The sequence below is a fragment of the Haliotis rubra genome, unplaced genomic scaffold, assembly GCF_003918875.1.
Source record: "Haliotis rubra isolate DU_JTF1 unplaced genomic scaffold, ASM391887v1 Scf4, whole genome shotgun sequence".
NCBI classification, from domain to species: Eukaryota; Metazoa; Mollusca; class Gastropoda; order Lepetellida; family Haliotidae; genus Haliotis; species Haliotis rubra.
This window is the reverse complement of record NW_025767079.1, coordinates 5,925,222-5,945,263: the sequence shown is the minus strand read 5'-3', so window position 1 is coordinate 5,945,263 and position 20,042 is coordinate 5,925,222. Positions and strand designations below refer to the sequence as shown.

The window sequence follows — 20,042 nt, the reverse complement described above, 5'->3', positions numbered from 1 at the left end:
ATGATAGAATTATATTGTGTACTTTTGCACATATTTCTTTATCGGATGATCCTCTGGTGATGCATGTCAAGACTCATGATGAAAGTATGGAATTCAACTATTTTAGCGTGCCAAAGTTGTTGGACAGAATCTGGAATTTGAGGTTGATTTTGTTGATGGCGATGTACTGCTGGACAGTACATCGATGGGAGTAAACCAAGTGAAGTCCTTCACCAGGTCTACCCAGAGTCGGTCTTTTGTGGAGAAGCTTTCTGGGAAACCATCGCATCGTGTGTACATGCAGTGTGTGGAACAGTATAGCAATCCAACTGACACCTGGATGAAGTCGGCTGGTCTGAAAGGTGAAACTGAGGGCTTTCTTTTCGCTGCCCAGGACCAGTCACTTCCTGGTCGCCAAAATGTGATAGTTAAACAAAATATCAATATGAAATGTCGACTTTGCAATGAATTTACAGAGACTGTCCAACACCTTGTCAGTGGATGCCCTTCCTTGGCACAAACAGCATATCTTCAACGACACGATGGTATGGTTCGCCGTGCCTGTGGCTTTGACTCTGAGGTCCATCCATGATACGACCCTGAACATGTCCAGGGAGTCATGGAAAATGATGCTTTCAAACTTTTGTGGAATTGGCCCATATACAGCTTTAGAAGAATTCCAGCCAACAAACCTGATCTTGTCCTTTTTGATAAAGCTAATGAATTTATCTATATCATTGAATTTTTCTGTCCCTTTTGACAGCAACGTGATTGGCAAGATTCAGGAAAAAACATGCTAAATATGCATATCTCGCCTTTAAATGTCTCGCTTGCATCCCAAGTACACTGTCGCCAGGCTCCCCATTGTTCTCGATGCCCTTGGTTTGGTACCTCCTGATCCCTTAGCGCAGATCAGGAGAATGCCCGGGTTTTCCACCGGGAGCACATCCCTTCTGACACTCTGGGTAATGCAGAAGGCTGCAGTGTCGGGGAGTCTACATATTCTACGGAATGTTCCTAGTGTGTTCGACTAGTCAGCGTTTTATGGGAGAAGTCCCATTCGCTGTCTGGGCTGCGTGCAGAAGAGGTAAGAGGGGTTAAGTATCTTCAGTATGTAGGGTAGTCATAATCTACACACATGGACGTGCAATTTATTACATACCCATCTATTCTTACGCATACCCGTGAATATCCGGGTTAGATATGCTTGTCGTAAGAGGCGACGAACGGGATCGGGTGGTCAGGCTCGTTGACTTTGTTGACACATGTCATCGTATCCCAGCTGTGTAGATCGATGCTCATGCCGTTGATAACTGGATTGTCTGGTCTTAGCTGTAGATCACTGGATTGCCTTAGCTTTGTTTGTTTGTTGTTTAACTCCGCACTCAGCAATATTCCAGCTATATGACGGCGGTCTGTAAATACTCGAGTCTGGACCAGACAACCCAGTGATCAACAGCATGAGCATCGATCTGCACAGTTGACCAGTAAAAGAGTGTACCCATGTATAATATTGTTTTCACAAGAAACGAATAATCTTTCTTACTCACAAGGGTGGTGTTTAGCAACACCGGTTAAAGACTGTCCCTATTTATGATTCTAAACCACATTGTATAATATTGTTTTCACAAGAAACTAATAGTCTTTCCTACTCACAAACGCGGTGTTTAGCATCTTCACTCAGAGTTTATTTCTCAAAATGGAACCACCTCCGGTGGTACATGAGTACATAATGCAGAATATGCTAAGTATGCAAGAAGGTGACCGGGAATATACGCAATGATTACTGAATACTAGAAAATATACATTTGATAAAATTAGGTAGGTGTTTGATTGTTGAAATTTTAGTACTTGACATAACTTTTTATATGTTGAGAGATTAGGGAAGGAACAAGAGCTATCTTCTAGGTGACAGATGCGTTGTTGGCTAAAATACGAACATCTAAATATAAAATGGAATTCATCCCCTGTTAACTGCGAGTTACAAAGGTTACATACTCTTTCTTTTCATGCGAGATTCGTCCATCTCCCACTTTCTATTGGCAATTTATGGTTAAATGTTTTAAAATATAGAATAGGTTTCCAAATATTTTCAGTTAGCAGTAAGTATTTGTCGAGTGAAGGTGAGTTTTTAAAAATCTTATAATATTGTCCTTTAGATGAATTATTCATTTCACTGGTGCACGATTGAAAAAACTGGTCTTTCAGGATTGATTCAGATTTTGATATGATCCAGGATTGAGTGTAATGAAAGGGGTTTACAAATACATCCGGTAAGCCGCATTTACAAAATATAGGTTTCACATGATTTAGCCACGGAGCATCATCCATAATATAATCTAGAATGAAAGCTGTTATTTTGTTGTTTGGACAGGAAAATTTCAATTTGCACCAATGAGTAATTAATCGTTTAGAGATTTGGAGCTGAATAGGTTGTCTTCCAAGTTCTCTATAAACCATTAAGTTCAGGGTGTTACATCTAAGACCGGTAGCTAATTTAAGGAATTTAAGATGAACACGTTCAATTATGTGATATTATTATTATATGTAATATACCTATTAGTGTATCATATTGTGCTAATTATAGAAACAAAACCTGTTGTGATCTGAATAAAATTATGAGGAAACATGTCTTGTTTTGTGAAATACGGTAACGCGTTTGAATCACTAAGCATGTTTTGACAGCATAGCCGGGAGAGCCACATTCCATGTTCATGCAACCGTAACTATTGCCGGGACAGCCACATCAACTTAGGCTATCTGTTTCGGAAATGTGGCTCTCCCGGCCTGTTACCTCCTTGAACCGCTTCCCCGGTCTCTTCAAATCATACTGCGTTAAAATGTACAACCACTTTACGTTGATTATTGTCAGTTTAAAGCAGCCCAATAACTCAGCCTCGATGTTTTTCAACATTTAACAATCGACGCTCTGTTACAAATGGGTTCTGTCCTTCATTTCTGTCAATGGGGTTTAAAACCGTGTGCCCATCCATACCTTGATTTGAATTTCGGTGGATACGATTGTGTGATCATGAGCTCAACACTTCAATTTGTGAACATTTAGTCAATTCACACAATTTGCACAGCTATTTTTTTACCTTAACACCACTCCGAATTTGTTTCTGAGGACAGCCGAGACTGGGTATTCTTGTGTTGTATCAACTATAAAAAAAATGTTTGGTCCGTGAAATTTAAACTGACACCTGACACAAATTTGTGTTTACATTGGAAATTCATAGTCATTCACAATGTGCAGTAATTGAATTATTATACAATAATATGCAAGCTTTGTAACAGTAACATATATTTGGAATTACACTCGCTCAATAAAGTATAGTTTCTAGTACTGAGCGGGTTAGACGGCTGACTTTGTGCCTGACTCTGAGGGTGTTGGTTCGAATCCCGGATGGGTTGAGTTGAGTTGAGTTGGGCTTTCCGTCATCGGCATTTATTTCGGTCATATAGTGACGAGAACAAGTCATGAACACTTCAAGTACAAAGTCCAAATGAGCTTTAGTTTAAAAAACACATATATTCATCACATTCTTGTTTAAAAGCAGAAAATATCATAGCACCAAAAGCACATTACACAGTTTCAATTTATGATACACGTCAACTTTCCTCAGGTAGTTAACAATGAGATGCCTGCTCACGCGGGAAAACAGATCTTTCAGATTTCTCGCATCATAATGTGAATCCCTTGCAGTCGAAAAGTCCACACAGTCAAGCAGGATATGCTTGATGGTGAACACTTCATCGCAAGAGACACACATGGGAGGTCCATCCCCATCCGTTTTCAGCAGATAGTCATGAGTAAACCGACTGTGGTAGTCCCGGATGGGACTCAACCCCACAAAAAGTACTAGAATCTGTACTTGACTGAGAAAGTGTAATCCCAAATATAACACGTTTTACTTTTGACCACTTTCTAAATGGCATTGTGTATTCATAGGTTAGGTGATGTTGAGAATTCTAATATGCATAGACGTGAGTTATTTGAATACTATCACCCATAGTCCTTTTTCTATTACTTTGCACTCTAAGCAGAAAATTCTTCGTCGTCTACCCTCCGTTGCATGCACAGCTTATATTTGAACAAAGCTGATTCTTTTCAATGTTTGTGGAATATCCACCAAAGGTGCATGCCCATGAAAGGTAGGTGAATTTCGAGTTTCTTTGCAAATATCGAGTTAAAAGGGGGAGTTTGCTTCTTGGGACCATGAAATTATATCGAGATATCTGAAATATCGAGACATGCGTATCGAGTTAAAAGAGCTTGAATACTGATAAATTATGAAGGATTTTGCCGGGATCGAGATGTTATATCGAGACAACCGACATATCGAGTTATCAGAGTTCGACACAACGGTGCTCGACTGTAATTGGATAGTGAAACACCATTTACTGAGTACCTGAGCGAACTTACTACGTCATGCACTCCAAGAACTAATGTTCCAAGAACAAGTAAAATCCAAACGGTATAAGTTTTACCAATGAACTTAAAATGAATGTTTATTGCAGCCATTGAAGCTAGACTCCTTGACATTGTATCATTAAGTTATTCAGAGCTGTGAATCTTAATCATTTCAGGACTTGATCTTTACCATTATCAAAGCTGTGAGTTTGAATCGTTTCATGACTTGATCTTTATCACTATCAGAGCTGTGAGTTTGAATCATTTCATGACTTGATCTTTATCACTATCAGAGCTATGAGTTTGAATCATTTCATGACTTGATCTTTATCACTATCAGAGCTGTGAGTTTGAATCATTTCATGACTTGATCTTTATATGACTTGATCTTTATTATCAGAGCTGTGAGTTTGAATCATTTCATGACTTGATCTTTATCACTATCAGAGCTGTGAGTTTGAATCATTTCATGACTTGATCTTTATCACTATCAGAGCTGTGAGTTTGAATCATTTCATGACTTGATCTTTATCACTATCAGAGCTGTGAGTTTGAATCATTTCATGACTTGATCTTTATCACTATCAGAGCTGTGAGTTTGAACCATTTCATGACTTGATCTTTATCACTATCAGAGCTGTGAGTTTGAATCATTTCATGACTTGATCTTTATCATTATCAGAGCTGTGAGTTTGAACCATTTCATGACTTGATCTTTATCACTATCAGAGCTGTGAGTTTGAATCATTTCATAACTTGATCTTTATCACTATCAGAGCTGTGAGTTTGAATCATTTCATGACTTGATCTTTATCACTATCAGAGCTGTGAGTTTGAATCATTTCATGACTTGATCTTTATCATTATTAGAGCTGTGAGTTTGAATCGTTTCATGACTTGATCTTTATCACTATCAGAGCTGTGAGTTTGAATCATTTCATGACTTCATCTTTATCATTATCAAAGCTGTGAGTTTGAATCGTTTCATGACTTGATCTTTATCACGATCAGAGCTGTGAGTTTGAATCATTTCATGACTTGATCTTTATCACTATCAGAGCTATGAGTTTGAATCATTTCATGACTTGATCTTTATCACTATCAGAGCTGTGAGTTTGAATCATTTCATGACTTGATCTTTATCACTATCAGAGCTGTGAGTTTGAACCATTTCATGACTTGATCTTTATCACTATCAGAGCTGTGAGTTTGAATCATTTCATGACTTGATCTTTATCACTATCAGAGCTGTGAGTTTGAACCATTTCATGACTTGATCTTTATCACTATCAGAGCTGTGAGTTTGAATCGTTTCATGACTTGATCTTTATCCCTATCAGAGCTGTGAGTTTGAACCATTTCATGACTTGATCTTTATTCCTATCATAGCTGTGAGTTTGAATCATTTCATGACTTGATCTTTATCACTATCAGAGCTGTGAGTTTGAACCATTTCATGACTTGATCTTTATCACTATCAGAGCTGTGAGTTTGAACCATTTTATGACTTGATCTTTATTCCTATCATAGCTGTGAGTTTGAACCATTTCATGACTTGATCTTTATCACTATCAGAGCTGTGAGTTTGAACCATTTCATGACTTGATCTTTATCACTATCAGAGCTATGAGTTTCAATCATTTCATACCAGCTTCTAAATGCAACTTAAGGAAATTTCATGACTTGGACTTTGCCATTATAAAAGCTGTGTTTTAATCATTTCATGACGTGATGTTAACCACTATAAAAGCTGTGTTTCAATCATTTCATGACGTGATGTTTACCATTATCAGAGTTATTCGTCAGAGATCTAATATCATCCCCGTCTTTATATTTAGATATGAAAGAAATATTATACCCCAATGTGTTGTGATGACTAATATGTTGTCAACCAAATTACCCACACAAGTGAAATTTTGGATATGTCTTTGCTAATGATTCCTTCAAAATAAAAAGCAAGCTTTTCAAACATTGCACATCGTGAATAAGGTTAGGCTGACAACTTTTTGAACGTCCCTCCACTAAAGGAACATGATAATAATGTAATATAAGTAACTACCAGCTATCAATAGAAAAGTAATACAATATTGTCCTCAGAATGAGTAGTAATATATGACTGAACGTTCCTCTTGTGACTTGGTAGTTATGCCATTTAGTATTAAAACAGAGAACAAAATATTGATAAAACTTTAGAAAATGGAGTATCAACGATACTATCACCTATTAAATTCTAAACCATTATGCAGTCCCAAATGTTCAATGTGTTCAACCGACAAGTGTTAATAACGCTGACAAATGACTGGTCGTTAATAGGTTTTCATCACAGTATGAAAAATGACGTGTAAAAAAACCCAACAGGGACAACGAAAGGTGGCATTTGTTTACTGGTGACAGATGACAAAGACTGAGAAGTTACGGTAGTTTTGATATGATGGGCAGGGTGCTGTCTGCAATATGGATTATTTCACACAGTGCTTCCATAATGCTGAAGGACCATAAATCACCTGTCAAAATAATAGTAATATTTTCAACTGAAACGTTTTTAACCAACTGAAAAACATCTTCCCAGAAATATATAGACCGTCTGTCTTTGAATTTGTAAACTGGGACCACCAAGCAATAAATCATAAGTGACGCAAACACATCGAATGAGAAAAAATCGTGAAAAAGGATTTCAATCTGTCAACGTGAGGTCTTGGGGGTAAATATACAATTGTGACACCATAATCGCACGCTTCCCTGTAAGCAGAGGCTGCCGTCAAGGAAATCTAGTATCCCCATATATTTTTATTCTTTGCGCTGAAACTTTGGCAAAATATTAAAGCTATAAAAGCTCGAAATGTAGAATTTGCCCTAGCTCAGTTTTAAGATGACACTATCATACCCTTAGACGGTACTGAGAGCAACTTATATGTGTAACAGTCAGACTGTGAAACTTTCAGTCAATTCGTGAAATGACTGTTTTGGTCAGTGGGTTTATGATACCGAATACCCGAATGATGAGCCGAATTTTTGGAGAACTGCACAAATCTAATACCTATAGGCCAATCCTGAGAGTAATTGTCTGCCATCCAGGCAACGAGCATTGTGGTCTAGAAGCCAGACCCCCAAAATGGTGAAAATGTGATGCAGTTCTGGCGGCCAAACGGGATGTGATTTTTCACAATCAGGAATGATTTAGCTTTGATTTGAAGACGGTTGTCATCAGCTACCGTGCGTGACTACCGTGCAGGGGCCCTTTTAAGGTGCAACATGTCATGCAGTTATCGCAATATTTTAACCGATAACTAGATGGTTTAATTTAATAACTCTGGTTTGATTTGACCGATTTTAAATAAAATATTTTTGGAATGCTCAGACCATGATTTAAAATTGTGGACAATAATATTACATATATGCTCATCCCAAAAAGTATTTTGGTAAGGTTAAAGGTAAAAAAATTATTGAAAGGGCATTTGATGAGAAAATATGAGTTGAACTTTACAAATTAAAGGTAAATTTTCCAAAATTATGTTTTTCAGATTCAGCTATAACATTTGAAGATCATATATACCGTTGGTTGGCATTGTATTTATGAAAAACCATTACAAGGAAACAAAGGTTGGTACTTTGTATTTAGATCAGCAAAATATTACAATGTCTGTTCAACAGTAACAGCACCATGCTTTACACAGTCAACGATAGCAAATATGTCAAAGATACTGTTGGACTATCATTAAAATCACACAACATAACAGAAAGCTCTCAAATGTATAATTCAATTATTCAAGATGTATTTCTTTATTCATCAAAGAATGATGAGTCTGTCATGTCATCATAACACAAGCAACATTGCCTTTATATCAATTCGTATTTATTGTTCATAATAGTCATAGTGTATTCCCAGTTGACATGTTAGCTAATGTCAACATTGTCAACATCACGGGAACATGTTTTAAGTCTACGAAATACACAACAGGTTCAACCTCTTGCAGCTACACCTTCCTGTACATTGACGTTTACATGCACAGATATGTTGAAGAAGGTCCACGGAAATAATTTAGTCTTAACATATTTGCAACTTTATCACAGAGGAACAGAGGAATATTTGATGAAGATCTTTTACGACAGAAACGTACTGCTTTAAATACAAAACATTAAGTGCCTGCTTTTATGGACAACTCAAAGGAATTCCTAGACAATATTCATTTAACATCTTGCTTCTACTGTAACTTTCATAAAAATATGCTACCTCGGATTTAGTAAATTAAATATATAATGATATACACAAAGGAGTTACAGATAGCATGGTCATGACACTATGAGCATCGATCTTCACAAGTGGGATACGATGGCATGCATCAAACAAGTAAGTGAGAACGACCACCCGATCATATTAGTTCGCTCTTACAACATGGGTTGCTGAACATTAATTTTGGCCCAACATATTTGTGAACCTGTGAGAATGGTTAATGAATAAATGTATAGTCAGTCTCATGATATCTGTTGTAGATCATTTCAAATGCTATTATTGAATGTATGTCGCCAATATTTGTTCTGGTCTCTGCAAAAGTCGTACCTCAGAGAGCCAATTGTCAAGTTACATTTAATTACTGTCAGCTATTCAATACACGCACAGAAGGTGGTATTTAAGTTGACAGACGCTTTAGAATTATATTTGCTCGGAAAACCTTGAATCGTCTATACATATTGAAAGTATTGAGTGACCTCGTCTAGATGGATACTAAAACACCAACTGTCGTTCATTTCCCGATTTCAGTATGTCGCATGACTACGTTGTCCTTCAAGCAGAGTGGAATTGGCTCCGTGAATCACTATCTTCATCAGCTGATGAACGTCGACAATACAACGTCAGCTCTAAAATATTGACAGACTTCACCCAGATGACTATTACGAAGTCGGCTGTAGTCAACTGCATTGTTCCAACAGATATTATGAAACCACCAGGTGTGATCAGCAGAGTGTGTTTCAAATGAAGGACATCTTCTGCTTGCCCAGATCTATGTATTTATCTTCCGAAATATGAACGCTAATATTACTAGGAGATTAGCTTTTTTAAATGCGTTTCCCTCGCTGGTCGCTGGGTTACAGGCCGGGAGAGCCACATTTCCGAAACAGATAGCCAAAATTGATGTGGCTCTCCCGACAATAGTTATGGTTGCGTGAACATGGAATGTGGCTCTCCCGGCTATGCTGTCAAAACATGCTTAGTGATTCAAACAGGTTACCGTATTTAACAAAACAAGACATGTTTCCTCATAATTTTATTCAGATCACAACAGATTTTATTTCTATAATTAGCACAATATAATATATGATATTACATATAATATTATCACATTATAATAAAAAATCTTAATCTGTAAAAACATAATAATAATGATAATGGTTTAGTTTGTTGCCATGTGTACATTTCTCATGAAAACTTTCTGCTGCATTGTGATGCGTGGACGTCCACTTCTTGGTCTATCTACGGTGACCCAAGTCTGTCTGTAGCGCTGAATAAGTCTTATAACCGTGATATGGTGGCATCCGAGGGCGTTTGCGACAGCATTGTATGTCGACCCCATCTGCAACATCCCAATGGCTCTTTCCCTCTCTTCCGCTGTTACTCGTGGCACATTTCTCGTGCTTGTGTATCATATCATGCATTCTTGGGACTCTTTATACCCTATAGAATCATTCTACACGTGAAATTGATGCAAATATTGCTACGTTTTGGCGATTGATATTGCTGTGTGTGTAGATGTTACTGTGCAAGCAAAAATGTTAACAAGATCATTTTCGGTGTTCCTAAACACTTTTGCACAATATCAAAGACACGTTTTATTTGTTTTCACTATTGCAAATAAGCAGAAAATGTTTTAAAAGACTGAATTCATAGGAATGATCCTTTTACATTTTTTACACACTCTACAACAGGTGTTACTTGTTTTAAAAATTGAAAAATGGTGACTTAAAATGGTTTATCTCTGTCTTAAGCAGAATTTTATTTCAACCTTTCTTTTGGACATCTATTTTAAAACACTGTTATTGGTTTATTTCGGCATGGTCGAAAATAGGACTATTTAATCTTCTGAAAAAGATGCAGTTCACCTAAATATGAGTGCGTTTGAGAATTTGATTCGTGATTTGCATAAAGCTGGGTTGTTAAGTTGGTTTTTTTTAAAGCTAATACCTTCTAACATATATTTTTATTAACGTAATTCACATGGTAGGAGGGTAACGTTTCTTTTGGCGTTTAGCGTAGGAACAGTCTTTTACCGGTTACGGTAATCCATTAATTATTTGATCTATTAGAAATGTGGCTTTACCGGCTACAACCATGTACATGTAATTGAAATGTGGCTTTCCCGGCCTGACACCGGTCGCTGGGACCTTACACATGCCAGTAGTCTCATACTCCAAACTTTCGGCCCAACCCCTTCTGTAATGCAATAGTCCAAAGTGAAGCCTGTCTAGACCCCCACAGGGAGTTATATACTGCTATCCAAATTTCCTATTTTCAGAAATTTGTAAAATTGATAAAGTTGCAAATAAGTTAAGGCTAAATCGTTTCCGTGGACCTTCTTCAACTTCATATCTGTGCATGTAAAAATCAATGTACAGGAAGGTGTAGCTGCAAGAGGTTAAACCTGTTGTGTATTTCGGCATGTGGATGTAGACTTAAAACATGTTCCCGTGATGTTGACAATGTTGACATTAACTAACATGTCAACTGGGAATGCGCTATGACTATTAAGAACAATAACTACGAATTGATATGAAGGCAATGTTTCATTAGGATGTCATATTATTATCCATCAGTTTTAAGGGTTTCACGGCATGTCAGTGCAATACTGACACCTATCAAAATATATCTCCTTCTGACATCAGCTGAATTGTTGTTTCTGCCAGAATGTCAATAAACGCACATATGTATGACAGTTCAACAGTATCTTTGACATATATAGTATTGTTGATACTTTGTAAAGCATGGAGCTGAAATTATCTTATATTTTGCACCTTAAAAGGGCCCCTGCACGGTAGTCACGCACGGTAGCTGATGACAACCGTCTTCAAATCAAAGCTAAATCATTCCTGATTGTGAAAAATCACATCCCGTTTGGTCGCCAGAACTGCACCACATTTTCACCATTTTGGGGGTCTGGCTTCTAGACCATGTCCTTTATGTCGATATAGGCCCTTTCGACTGAACCCTGGCTCTGGCGATGTCTAGGCTTACCGTGCACTAGAGTCAAAGTTAGCCAAATCTCCTTCATTTCTTCGATGGTCAATTCGTACTCCAACTCCAATAGGAAGAAATATAATTTTGAAATCACTTTTACTTGCTAAACTTAATCATCTTTTTTCAACCATACCATCACCTCCGGATAAAACACATCTTTTCAGGCAAAATGTTTTAAATTCAAATGGAGAGGTAAACCGGATAGAATCAAAAGGCAAGCTTTAAGCATTATATAGGAATATAGGAATACATGTAGGAAAATTGGTCATTCTGTGTGTGTTGCGCAGCCCTATTTGCGCTACAGTTTGCCTGTGGTTACTGAAATCTTTTCTGGGGCCTTGAATGTTGTAACTTGGATCGCTGTAACGAATTAACGAATTAACGAACTAATACAACAACCATTAACCAACTCACTCACAAGGCGCAATGTGAGAAAATACGTGTTAAAATCATGGACTTTGATGTCTAAGAAACAGGTAGGAAATCATCACCATTGTAGTGGAACCAGAGACCATTTAATCTCTTATATGGTCTCTGGTGGAACACATAAACAAAATTAATATTTGAGTGTATGCATGTCGGGACAGCAGTATGGTCTCTGGTGGAACACATAAACTAATATTTGAGTGTATGCATGTCGGGACAGGAGCATGGTCTTTGGTGGAACACATAAACTAATATTGAGTGTATGAATGTCGGGACAGGAGTATGGTCTCTGGTGGAACACATAAACTAATATTTGAGTGTATGCATGTCGGGACAGGAGTATGGTCTCTGGTGGAACACATAAACTAATATTTGAGTGTATGAATGTCGGGACAGGAGTATGGTCTCTGGTGGAAAACATAAACTAATATTTGAGTGTATGAATGTCGGGACAGGAGTATGGTCTCTGGTGGAACACATAAACTAATATTTGAGTGTATGAATGTGGGACAGGAGTAAATATTCTCGTGAGATTCCTCTGTGGTGCGATGACCATGAAGATGAGAATGACAATGACCATGATGAATATACTCGTTTTTATAATGTATTTAATAACTCATAGGAATAACTATAGAGTGGCAGATTTATTTATGGTACAATGTGTTGATAATATCATGAAAGACAAACGACACTTGTGCAGTATCTGGCAATGTAAGTCAACAATGTTGTAGCTCACCTATATTAGTATTTTAAACTTACAGCAAATGGTAATAACGATTTGAATTAAGAGTAAAGAAATAAGAAATTTCTAAACATCAACACGGTGCGTGTACTTATAATCCTATCACTGACTGACTGAGTTTGGTTTTACGCCGCTGTTAGCAATATTCCAGCAACATCACGGCGGGGGACACCAGAAACGGGCTTCACACATTGTGCCCATGTGGGGATTCGAACCCGGGTCTTCGGCGTGACGAGCCAACGCTTTAACCACTAGGCTACCCCATCGACCCTATAATCCTATCAAACAAGTTGATGCAACCGAATGTTTGCTTTAGAACTTTTGGATGTGATTGAGTGAGTGAGTGTAGGTTAACACCGCGTTTAGCAATTTTCCAGCAATATCGCGTCGGGGAACACCAGAAATGGGCTTCACGCACTGTATCTACGTAGAGAATAGAACTCATTGTTCAATATCAGGCATTGAGTAGAGCTTATTTAACTTACATGAGTCTTGTACAGTATTATTTCATTCCTCGACATAGAAAAACATTTCCATCTGGATTCCTACGGAAACATATCCATCAGGACTATCCTGGAAACATATCCCTCAGGATTATCCTGGAAACATATCCGTCAGGATTATCCTGGGAACATATCCCTCAGGATTATCCTGTAAACATATCCATCAGGATTATCATTGAAAAATATCTCTATGGAAGCATATCCGTCAGGACTACCATGGAACATATCTCTATGGAAGCATATCCATCAGGATTATCCTGGAAACATATCCCTCAGGATTATCAGTGAAACATATCTCTATGGAAACATATCCACCAGGACTATCATGGAAACATATCCCTCCGGATAATCAAGGAACATATTCATCAGGGTATATCACATATACATAATATTATCCTCCAATATCATAAAACAACTGCAACATTTCCATGAGGATTATCTTTGCAACATACCTATCGGAATTTTCATCGAAACATTAATCAGAAGACTCAGATGGGTTCTCTTGCCGTGCCATAAATGTAATAAATATACCCCCACCTCTTGTCTTTCTCAAAACAGATATTGAGTAACAAAAAAAAGAGAAGAATATTCGAAAACAAATTGCCTTAATTAAGACATAGATCGATGCCAGAGGCATAATGTGTCCAGTTTTCTTCCAGACCATGGATAACAAGGTATATACAGAGTCCGAGTTGCCATCAACAGTTCGGAGCATACAGATCTCAATCGTCATCACAGCTAGACCATCATTGCAGAACTTTCCACTGGTAGGAACCCAGCATCAGGGCACCTGCAACCGCAGCACCAGTCAAAGCTAAATGCTGTGTAACGAACGACCTCGGTGTAACGTCTGGTTTCAGTTTCATCACTGGTTTGGGTATGTAGCCATGGCCCAGTGCATTGTAGATCGCCTTCTCTGCTCCACACCAGGCGTGAGGGCCCCACAGTCGGTAGTAATAGGGGAAGGCAGGGCCATAGTAGTACAGGTAGGCCAGTCGGGGTCCGGCCTTGACCAGGTCCCACCAGGTAGGGGCCACTCCCAGTTCCGCGGCCATCTCGTCTCGGATTTTCAGATTTGGGACCTGTTGATGACAAACAGAATGGTATTGTTATATCAAGCAAAACAACAGAAACGCACGTCCTTATTACATGTGAAACTGCAGACAAATCTAGAGATTGAACGATCCATGGATTATTCTAATCCCTGTAAGCTGGGATACGTTGTCATATATATTATATATATATACATTTATTTATTTATTGCCTGTGTCCAGTTGTGGAGTTGTATTACATATATATGACCACCACCACTCCTTTTATTGAGAATAGTTGCAATGCCAACATCCCATGTTCAGCCAAAAACAACTGTGAAATGCAAATTGGTTCGTAAATATTAAAACTTTCTATTATCTGGAATATTTATCTGGTATGAGCTTCACTGTCTATGGTGCCCAAACCTGATTGTCTGGTTTGTTTACATTCAGTCACATGGCAGAAGCGGGGGGTGGGGGTTCGGGTGGGTTGTGTGTTTAAAATGAAAATCATACACATGCAAATTTCACGTCATACACCTGTCATCTTTCAAGAGCGATTACTGTACAAACAACTATGGTCATAAGGAAGTACATGTGGTGATGCACTCTCAAAACATTCATTATAATATCAACACTGATTGACTATTTCGGCAATACCACGGCGTGTTGGGAATCAAACCCAGGTATACGGTGTGAATAAGCGATGCTGTTACCACTGCCCCGAGTGTTACAAGATACGGCCAATGGTCCCAAACATAATTCCCAAGCATAAGTGATTACCTTGTATTTGTAGCGTCTATACTTCCTTATAACAAACTTGTTCCACCTATCTACATCCACCATCATTGTTTCATGTCCCGGAAGTTTGCATCTCCCGGAGAAGACCCTGGCCGCCCATCTGACTTGCATCTCTGTCACCGCAATAACTGTGGACCCGGACTCAAAACACCCGATCAGGGCAAGGGTGTTGTGGGTCAAGGTCAAGGGGAAGGTCATCTTGTACCGGTACTGCTTGTCTGTCCCTTTAGAAAGCATAAAATAGGTTGAATATTACAAGTTCAGTGTGACTTTTGTCTTCTGTTAAGACATTTGTTGTGCAGAGTTGTGCCCCTTATTATCTGTCCAGGTTTGTCAGCACCATAGTGAGTGAGTGAGTTGAGGTTTACGCCGCACTGAGCAATATTCCAGCTATATGGCGGCGGTCTGTAAATAATCGACTCTGGACCAGACAATATAGTGATCAACAGCATGAGCATCGATCTGCGCAATTGGTAACCGACGACATGTGTCAACCAAGTCAGCGAGCCTGACCACCTGATCGCCTCTTACGACAAGCATGGGTTACGGAAGGCCAATATTCTAACCCGGACCTTCACGGGTTCCACCATCAGGTCAGCACCATATCAGTGATGATATCACCAAAAATGAAATCGTTTGAGGCTTACCCTAAATGGGGGCGACCTTCCCACGTCAAGATGGCAAAGCCCTAATAGCCTATAAATACTTCAAACCAGACTCGCTCACTGAAACAAGGTTCAACGTAATATCTGTTCTGTTCTTTTGCACGAAGGGGCGGTGGAGCAGCCAAGTGGTTAAACCATTTGCTCGTCACGCTGATGACCAGGGCTTGATTCTCCACATGGGTACAATGCGTGAAGCCAATTTCTGGAGTCTATCGCCGTGATATTCCTGGAATATTGCTAAAAGCGGCGTAAAACCAAACTCACTCACTCTTTTGCACCCACCTCCCTTTGCTTCGTCCGACAGAAACTGCAATCCAGGCATATACCCTGTCGCAAACAAGATGGCGTCCAGGTCCTTCAGAACCGTGCCGTCTTCGAACTCTGCCTCATGTTCCCCCACACGGATCAGTTGTCCAACGATCTTCACACGACCACAGGCAATTTGTATATGCAAGAAATCGTTAATTATCAGCGAAGTTGACTTCATGGAATTGGTAAGGTTGATCCCTGTTGCAACGTGCTTTATCCGGGAATTAGCCGTGGCGCGAACCATGTTGGCAAAATTGTTCTTTTTTCTTAAGAATGCCCTGCGCTGTGTCGCGTAGCTCCAAGGGACCCCTCCTTCCAACAACCGAGGCACTATGAAGGTTCCTCTCCCCACAGTCATATATACCTGGAACATGTAGGCAGCATGTGAGTGAGCGAGTTTAGTTTTACGCCGCTTTTAGCAATATTCCAGCAATATCACGGCGGAGGACACCAGAAATGGGCTTCACACATTATACCCATGTGGGGAATCAAACTCGGGTCTTCGGTGTGACGAGCGAACGCTTCAGCCACTAGGCTGCTCTACCGGCCCATATGTGCCGTTAATGGGTATAGGAATTTGATATGCACTTCTGTGCATTGAGCGGAACAGAAGAGGTTAATAATGAATTCTCACCCTCGACTAGAATAATTGCACAGCTTATAACTGAGCTCTTTTGCTGTTGACATTACATGATGTCAAAACGGTATTTGCACACAAACCGAGATTAGCTGATCAAATTGAAGATTAAAATTGGTCATCAGCACAAATGCTTGTCCTACAAGGCAACTAACAGAATTGGATGGTCAGACTCAGTGACCTGGTTGACACATATCATCGTGTCCCAATTGCAAAGATGAATGCTCATGATGTTGATCACTGAATTGCCTGGTCCAGATTCGATTATTTACATACCGCCGCCATATAGCTGGAATATTGCTGAGTGAGGCGTTAAACAACAAACAAATAAACAAACATCCCGCCCAGCGACCTCATGCTATAGCTCACCTGTTTTGCTACGTGAGAAACCATCACTGCCAGATCTCCTGCTGAATTCCCAGTACCTGAAACAAACATAATATACAATGATCTACACTAGATTTAATTATTTCCCAATAATTTTATTGTTTTCTTCAAAAGCAATAGGGGCATGCACTACAAGTCGATTGAGATGCCGCAATTTGCATTGCAAAGTAACGTCCCTTGGAAACTCCGGAACCCTGTGATTTTGAGTCCCCTGTTCGCCGCGATTATGTTTCAAGTTTTGTCAGTACCAAGCTGGGCCTTCCTCCCAACTAAGCTCTCATGGTTGCGGTTCAAAACGCAAACTAAAATCACTCATAAAAAAAGCAAACCAAAACATAAGTACACACTAAACATTAATAAAACCACATAGCAGTCATTCAAGACAATCAGCTTCAAATGGTGACCCCCAAAATGATGGTGTGATTGTCACCTTTATAATGGGTAACTTCTTTGTCATTAAAGATAACGAAGATAAACATTAGTCTGATATAATAGCATTTCATTTTTCTTCCCGGGTTGAACCTGCAACACATGGTCACTTCAAACTTCATTCACAAACACACCACTCCATGAAAGATGGGCGGTAGGGTAGCCAAGTGGCTAAAGCGTTCGTTTGTCACGCCGAAGATCTGGGTTCGATTCCCCACATGGGTACAATATGTGATGCCCATATCTGGTGTTCCTGCTGTTGCTGGAATACTGCTAAAACACACTCACTGATTCATTCACTCACTCCATGAAAATACACGCTGTACACGAGAACCAAAAGCTCGACCCCAGTTTGTATTTGTAGACATTTAAAGAGCAAAGATGGCAGACTTAGAACTACTTACCAATTACCAAAACTCGCTTGTTGGCATACTTCGATCCGTCCTTGAAGGTCTTTGAGTGTTCCGTTAATCCCTTAAAATTTTCCAGTCCGTTGGTAATGGGATATTTTGCATCAGAACAATACCCCGAACAGACAAAAACAAAATCATAGACATGCCTGTGTACGACCTCTGAAACATCGGTTGTCTCAATCTCCCATCTCCCCGTTTCCTCATAGTCATCAGACTTCCGGATGTTCCGGATTTTAGTGTTAAAATGGATGTACTTCCGGAGGTGAAACCTGTCGCAGTAACGATAGAGGTAGTCGTGCACATAGGGTCGCGTGGGGTAGGGCGGGACGTCATTGTCGTAGGGGAAGTCGCTGTAGCAGAACATGTCTTTAGGGGTGTTAGTCGTTAAGTTGTCAAATGCCATGGCGCCTTGTCCATCCTGAAATTCTCCAGTGTGGCACCAAAACCCACCTTTAAAACAAAACTAAGTATTAAAACAAGACAGTACTGATCCATGTAGATAGGAAGTTGTAGTGGAATTGAGATTTACCTGGATCATTGCTTTGTGTGTGTGTGCATGTGTGTGTGCATGTCTGTGTGTGCATGCGTGAGAGGGAGGTCTTTTTTGCCTTTGTCTGGTCAAATGCTGGTTTAATAGTACATACAGATACTGTGCCATGGTTTTACAGATACCATGCCATTTCTGATTCCTGGTTGCACATAAATGTTTTTAAAATTTTAATGTGACCCCAGTTTACCTCAAAATGTTTCCGCATTTTATCTTTACTACCTGCCTCAACCATTTTTCGAATATCTGTTTCTTGTTGATCGACGTTGTTTCAGTAAATATGAATTTACGAGTAGATATTGACCTTCAGCATCCTCACCTGAACCATTTGTTGCATTTGCTCATCAAATCTTTAACACATTTAACATGTTGATGAATGTTGACGTTTTAGAGAAACATTGTCTCAATGTATAAGTTTCGTTACATCTCTATTTGATTGAAGTCACTAATGTTGATTAATTATATATAATTATTATTTTGGACCTATTTTTTTCAAATGTACGCCGGAAGTCCGGTGTATATTTTAAAAAATAGGTTCAAATCCTCCATTGATACCTAAATGTCATTTCCAATATTACTACGTTTCTTTTGCCTTTCAGTATATTTGAGTATTAAGGAAATACTTCTGATCATTACCAACAACTAGAAATTGAGATACTAGTTTCTTACCGACATCATCAAACTGTTCCATACACACAGGCTCCAAACCCTCTTCCAAACAGGACTTAATGGCCGCTAAACCTGAGATCCCGGCTCCAATAATCGCTGCTTGTTTCTTCGGCTCCATTTCCTTCTTGTCTCCAATCGGTTTTCACAATCTTCAAACAATTCTTTGAACATTCAATAAAGATTTCACATCAGGTGTCATAGCCCGGAAGTACAAACGTTTATGTTTTATATGTGTACACACACAGAAATTATTTCAGAGTCTCCAGTTATATATTTATACAACCCTTGCATGAATGCGTCATAAATGACTGTCATAAATATACAGTAAATAATTAAATATAAGTGTGAAAAATGTTAATGAGACTTCAGATTGCTGGACCAAACCCAGCCACGTGAGAGATTTCGGTTTGGAAAATGGAAATGGTAAGTGATAACAAGATGTGGGTGATAACATCTTGATAGTTTGCTGGGTCAGCTGTCGGGGGAGATACTGATCAGTTATAGGTCCAGAGTGAGTGAGTGAGTGAGGAAGTGGGTGAGTGAGTGGTTGAGATGGGGTAAAGCCACTTGTAGCACTACATAGGCGGGTCCAGAGGGTGAGGGGGGAGGGTGCAGGGGTGTTTATTAAATGACCAATGAAACTCTCGTGAGAACGGGTGAAAATGAAGTGTGCAGCCCCCTTTCTCAAGAGTGTGCACCCCGCTTTCTCAAAAAGCTGTATCCGCCCCTGCACTAATTCCTTTGCACCTGGCGTGTGAGCTTGTTGTGAGACGAAAGTGAGTGAGCGAGATGAGTTTAGTTTTACGCCGCACTAAGCAATATTCCAGCTATATGGCGGCGGTCTGTAAATAATCGAGTCTGG

General features: G+C 39.3%; 1 protein-coding gene across 1 annotated transcript; it reads right to left on the bottom strand.

Annotated features, from left to right (window-relative positions):
* Nucleotides 1-12,638: 12,638 nt before the first annotated feature.
* On the bottom strand, nucleotides 12,639-19,337 carry LOC124287294 (flavin-containing monooxygenase 5-like). Its single transcript, XM_046723793.1, has 6 exons — nucleotides 19,181-19,337; nucleotides 17,956-18,414; nucleotides 17,105-17,160; nucleotides 16,072-16,462; nucleotides 15,107-15,348; nucleotides 12,639-14,374 (listed from the first exon to the last, which is right to left on the bottom strand). The coding sequence occupies exons 1-6, from the start codon at nucleotides 19,296-19,298 to the stop codon at nucleotides 14,039-14,041; spliced, it is 1,602 nt and encodes a 533-aa protein (XP_046579749.1). The 5' UTR covers nucleotides 19,299-19,337; the 3' UTR covers nucleotides 12,639-14,038.
* Nucleotides 19,338-20,042: the final 705 nt, after the last annotated feature.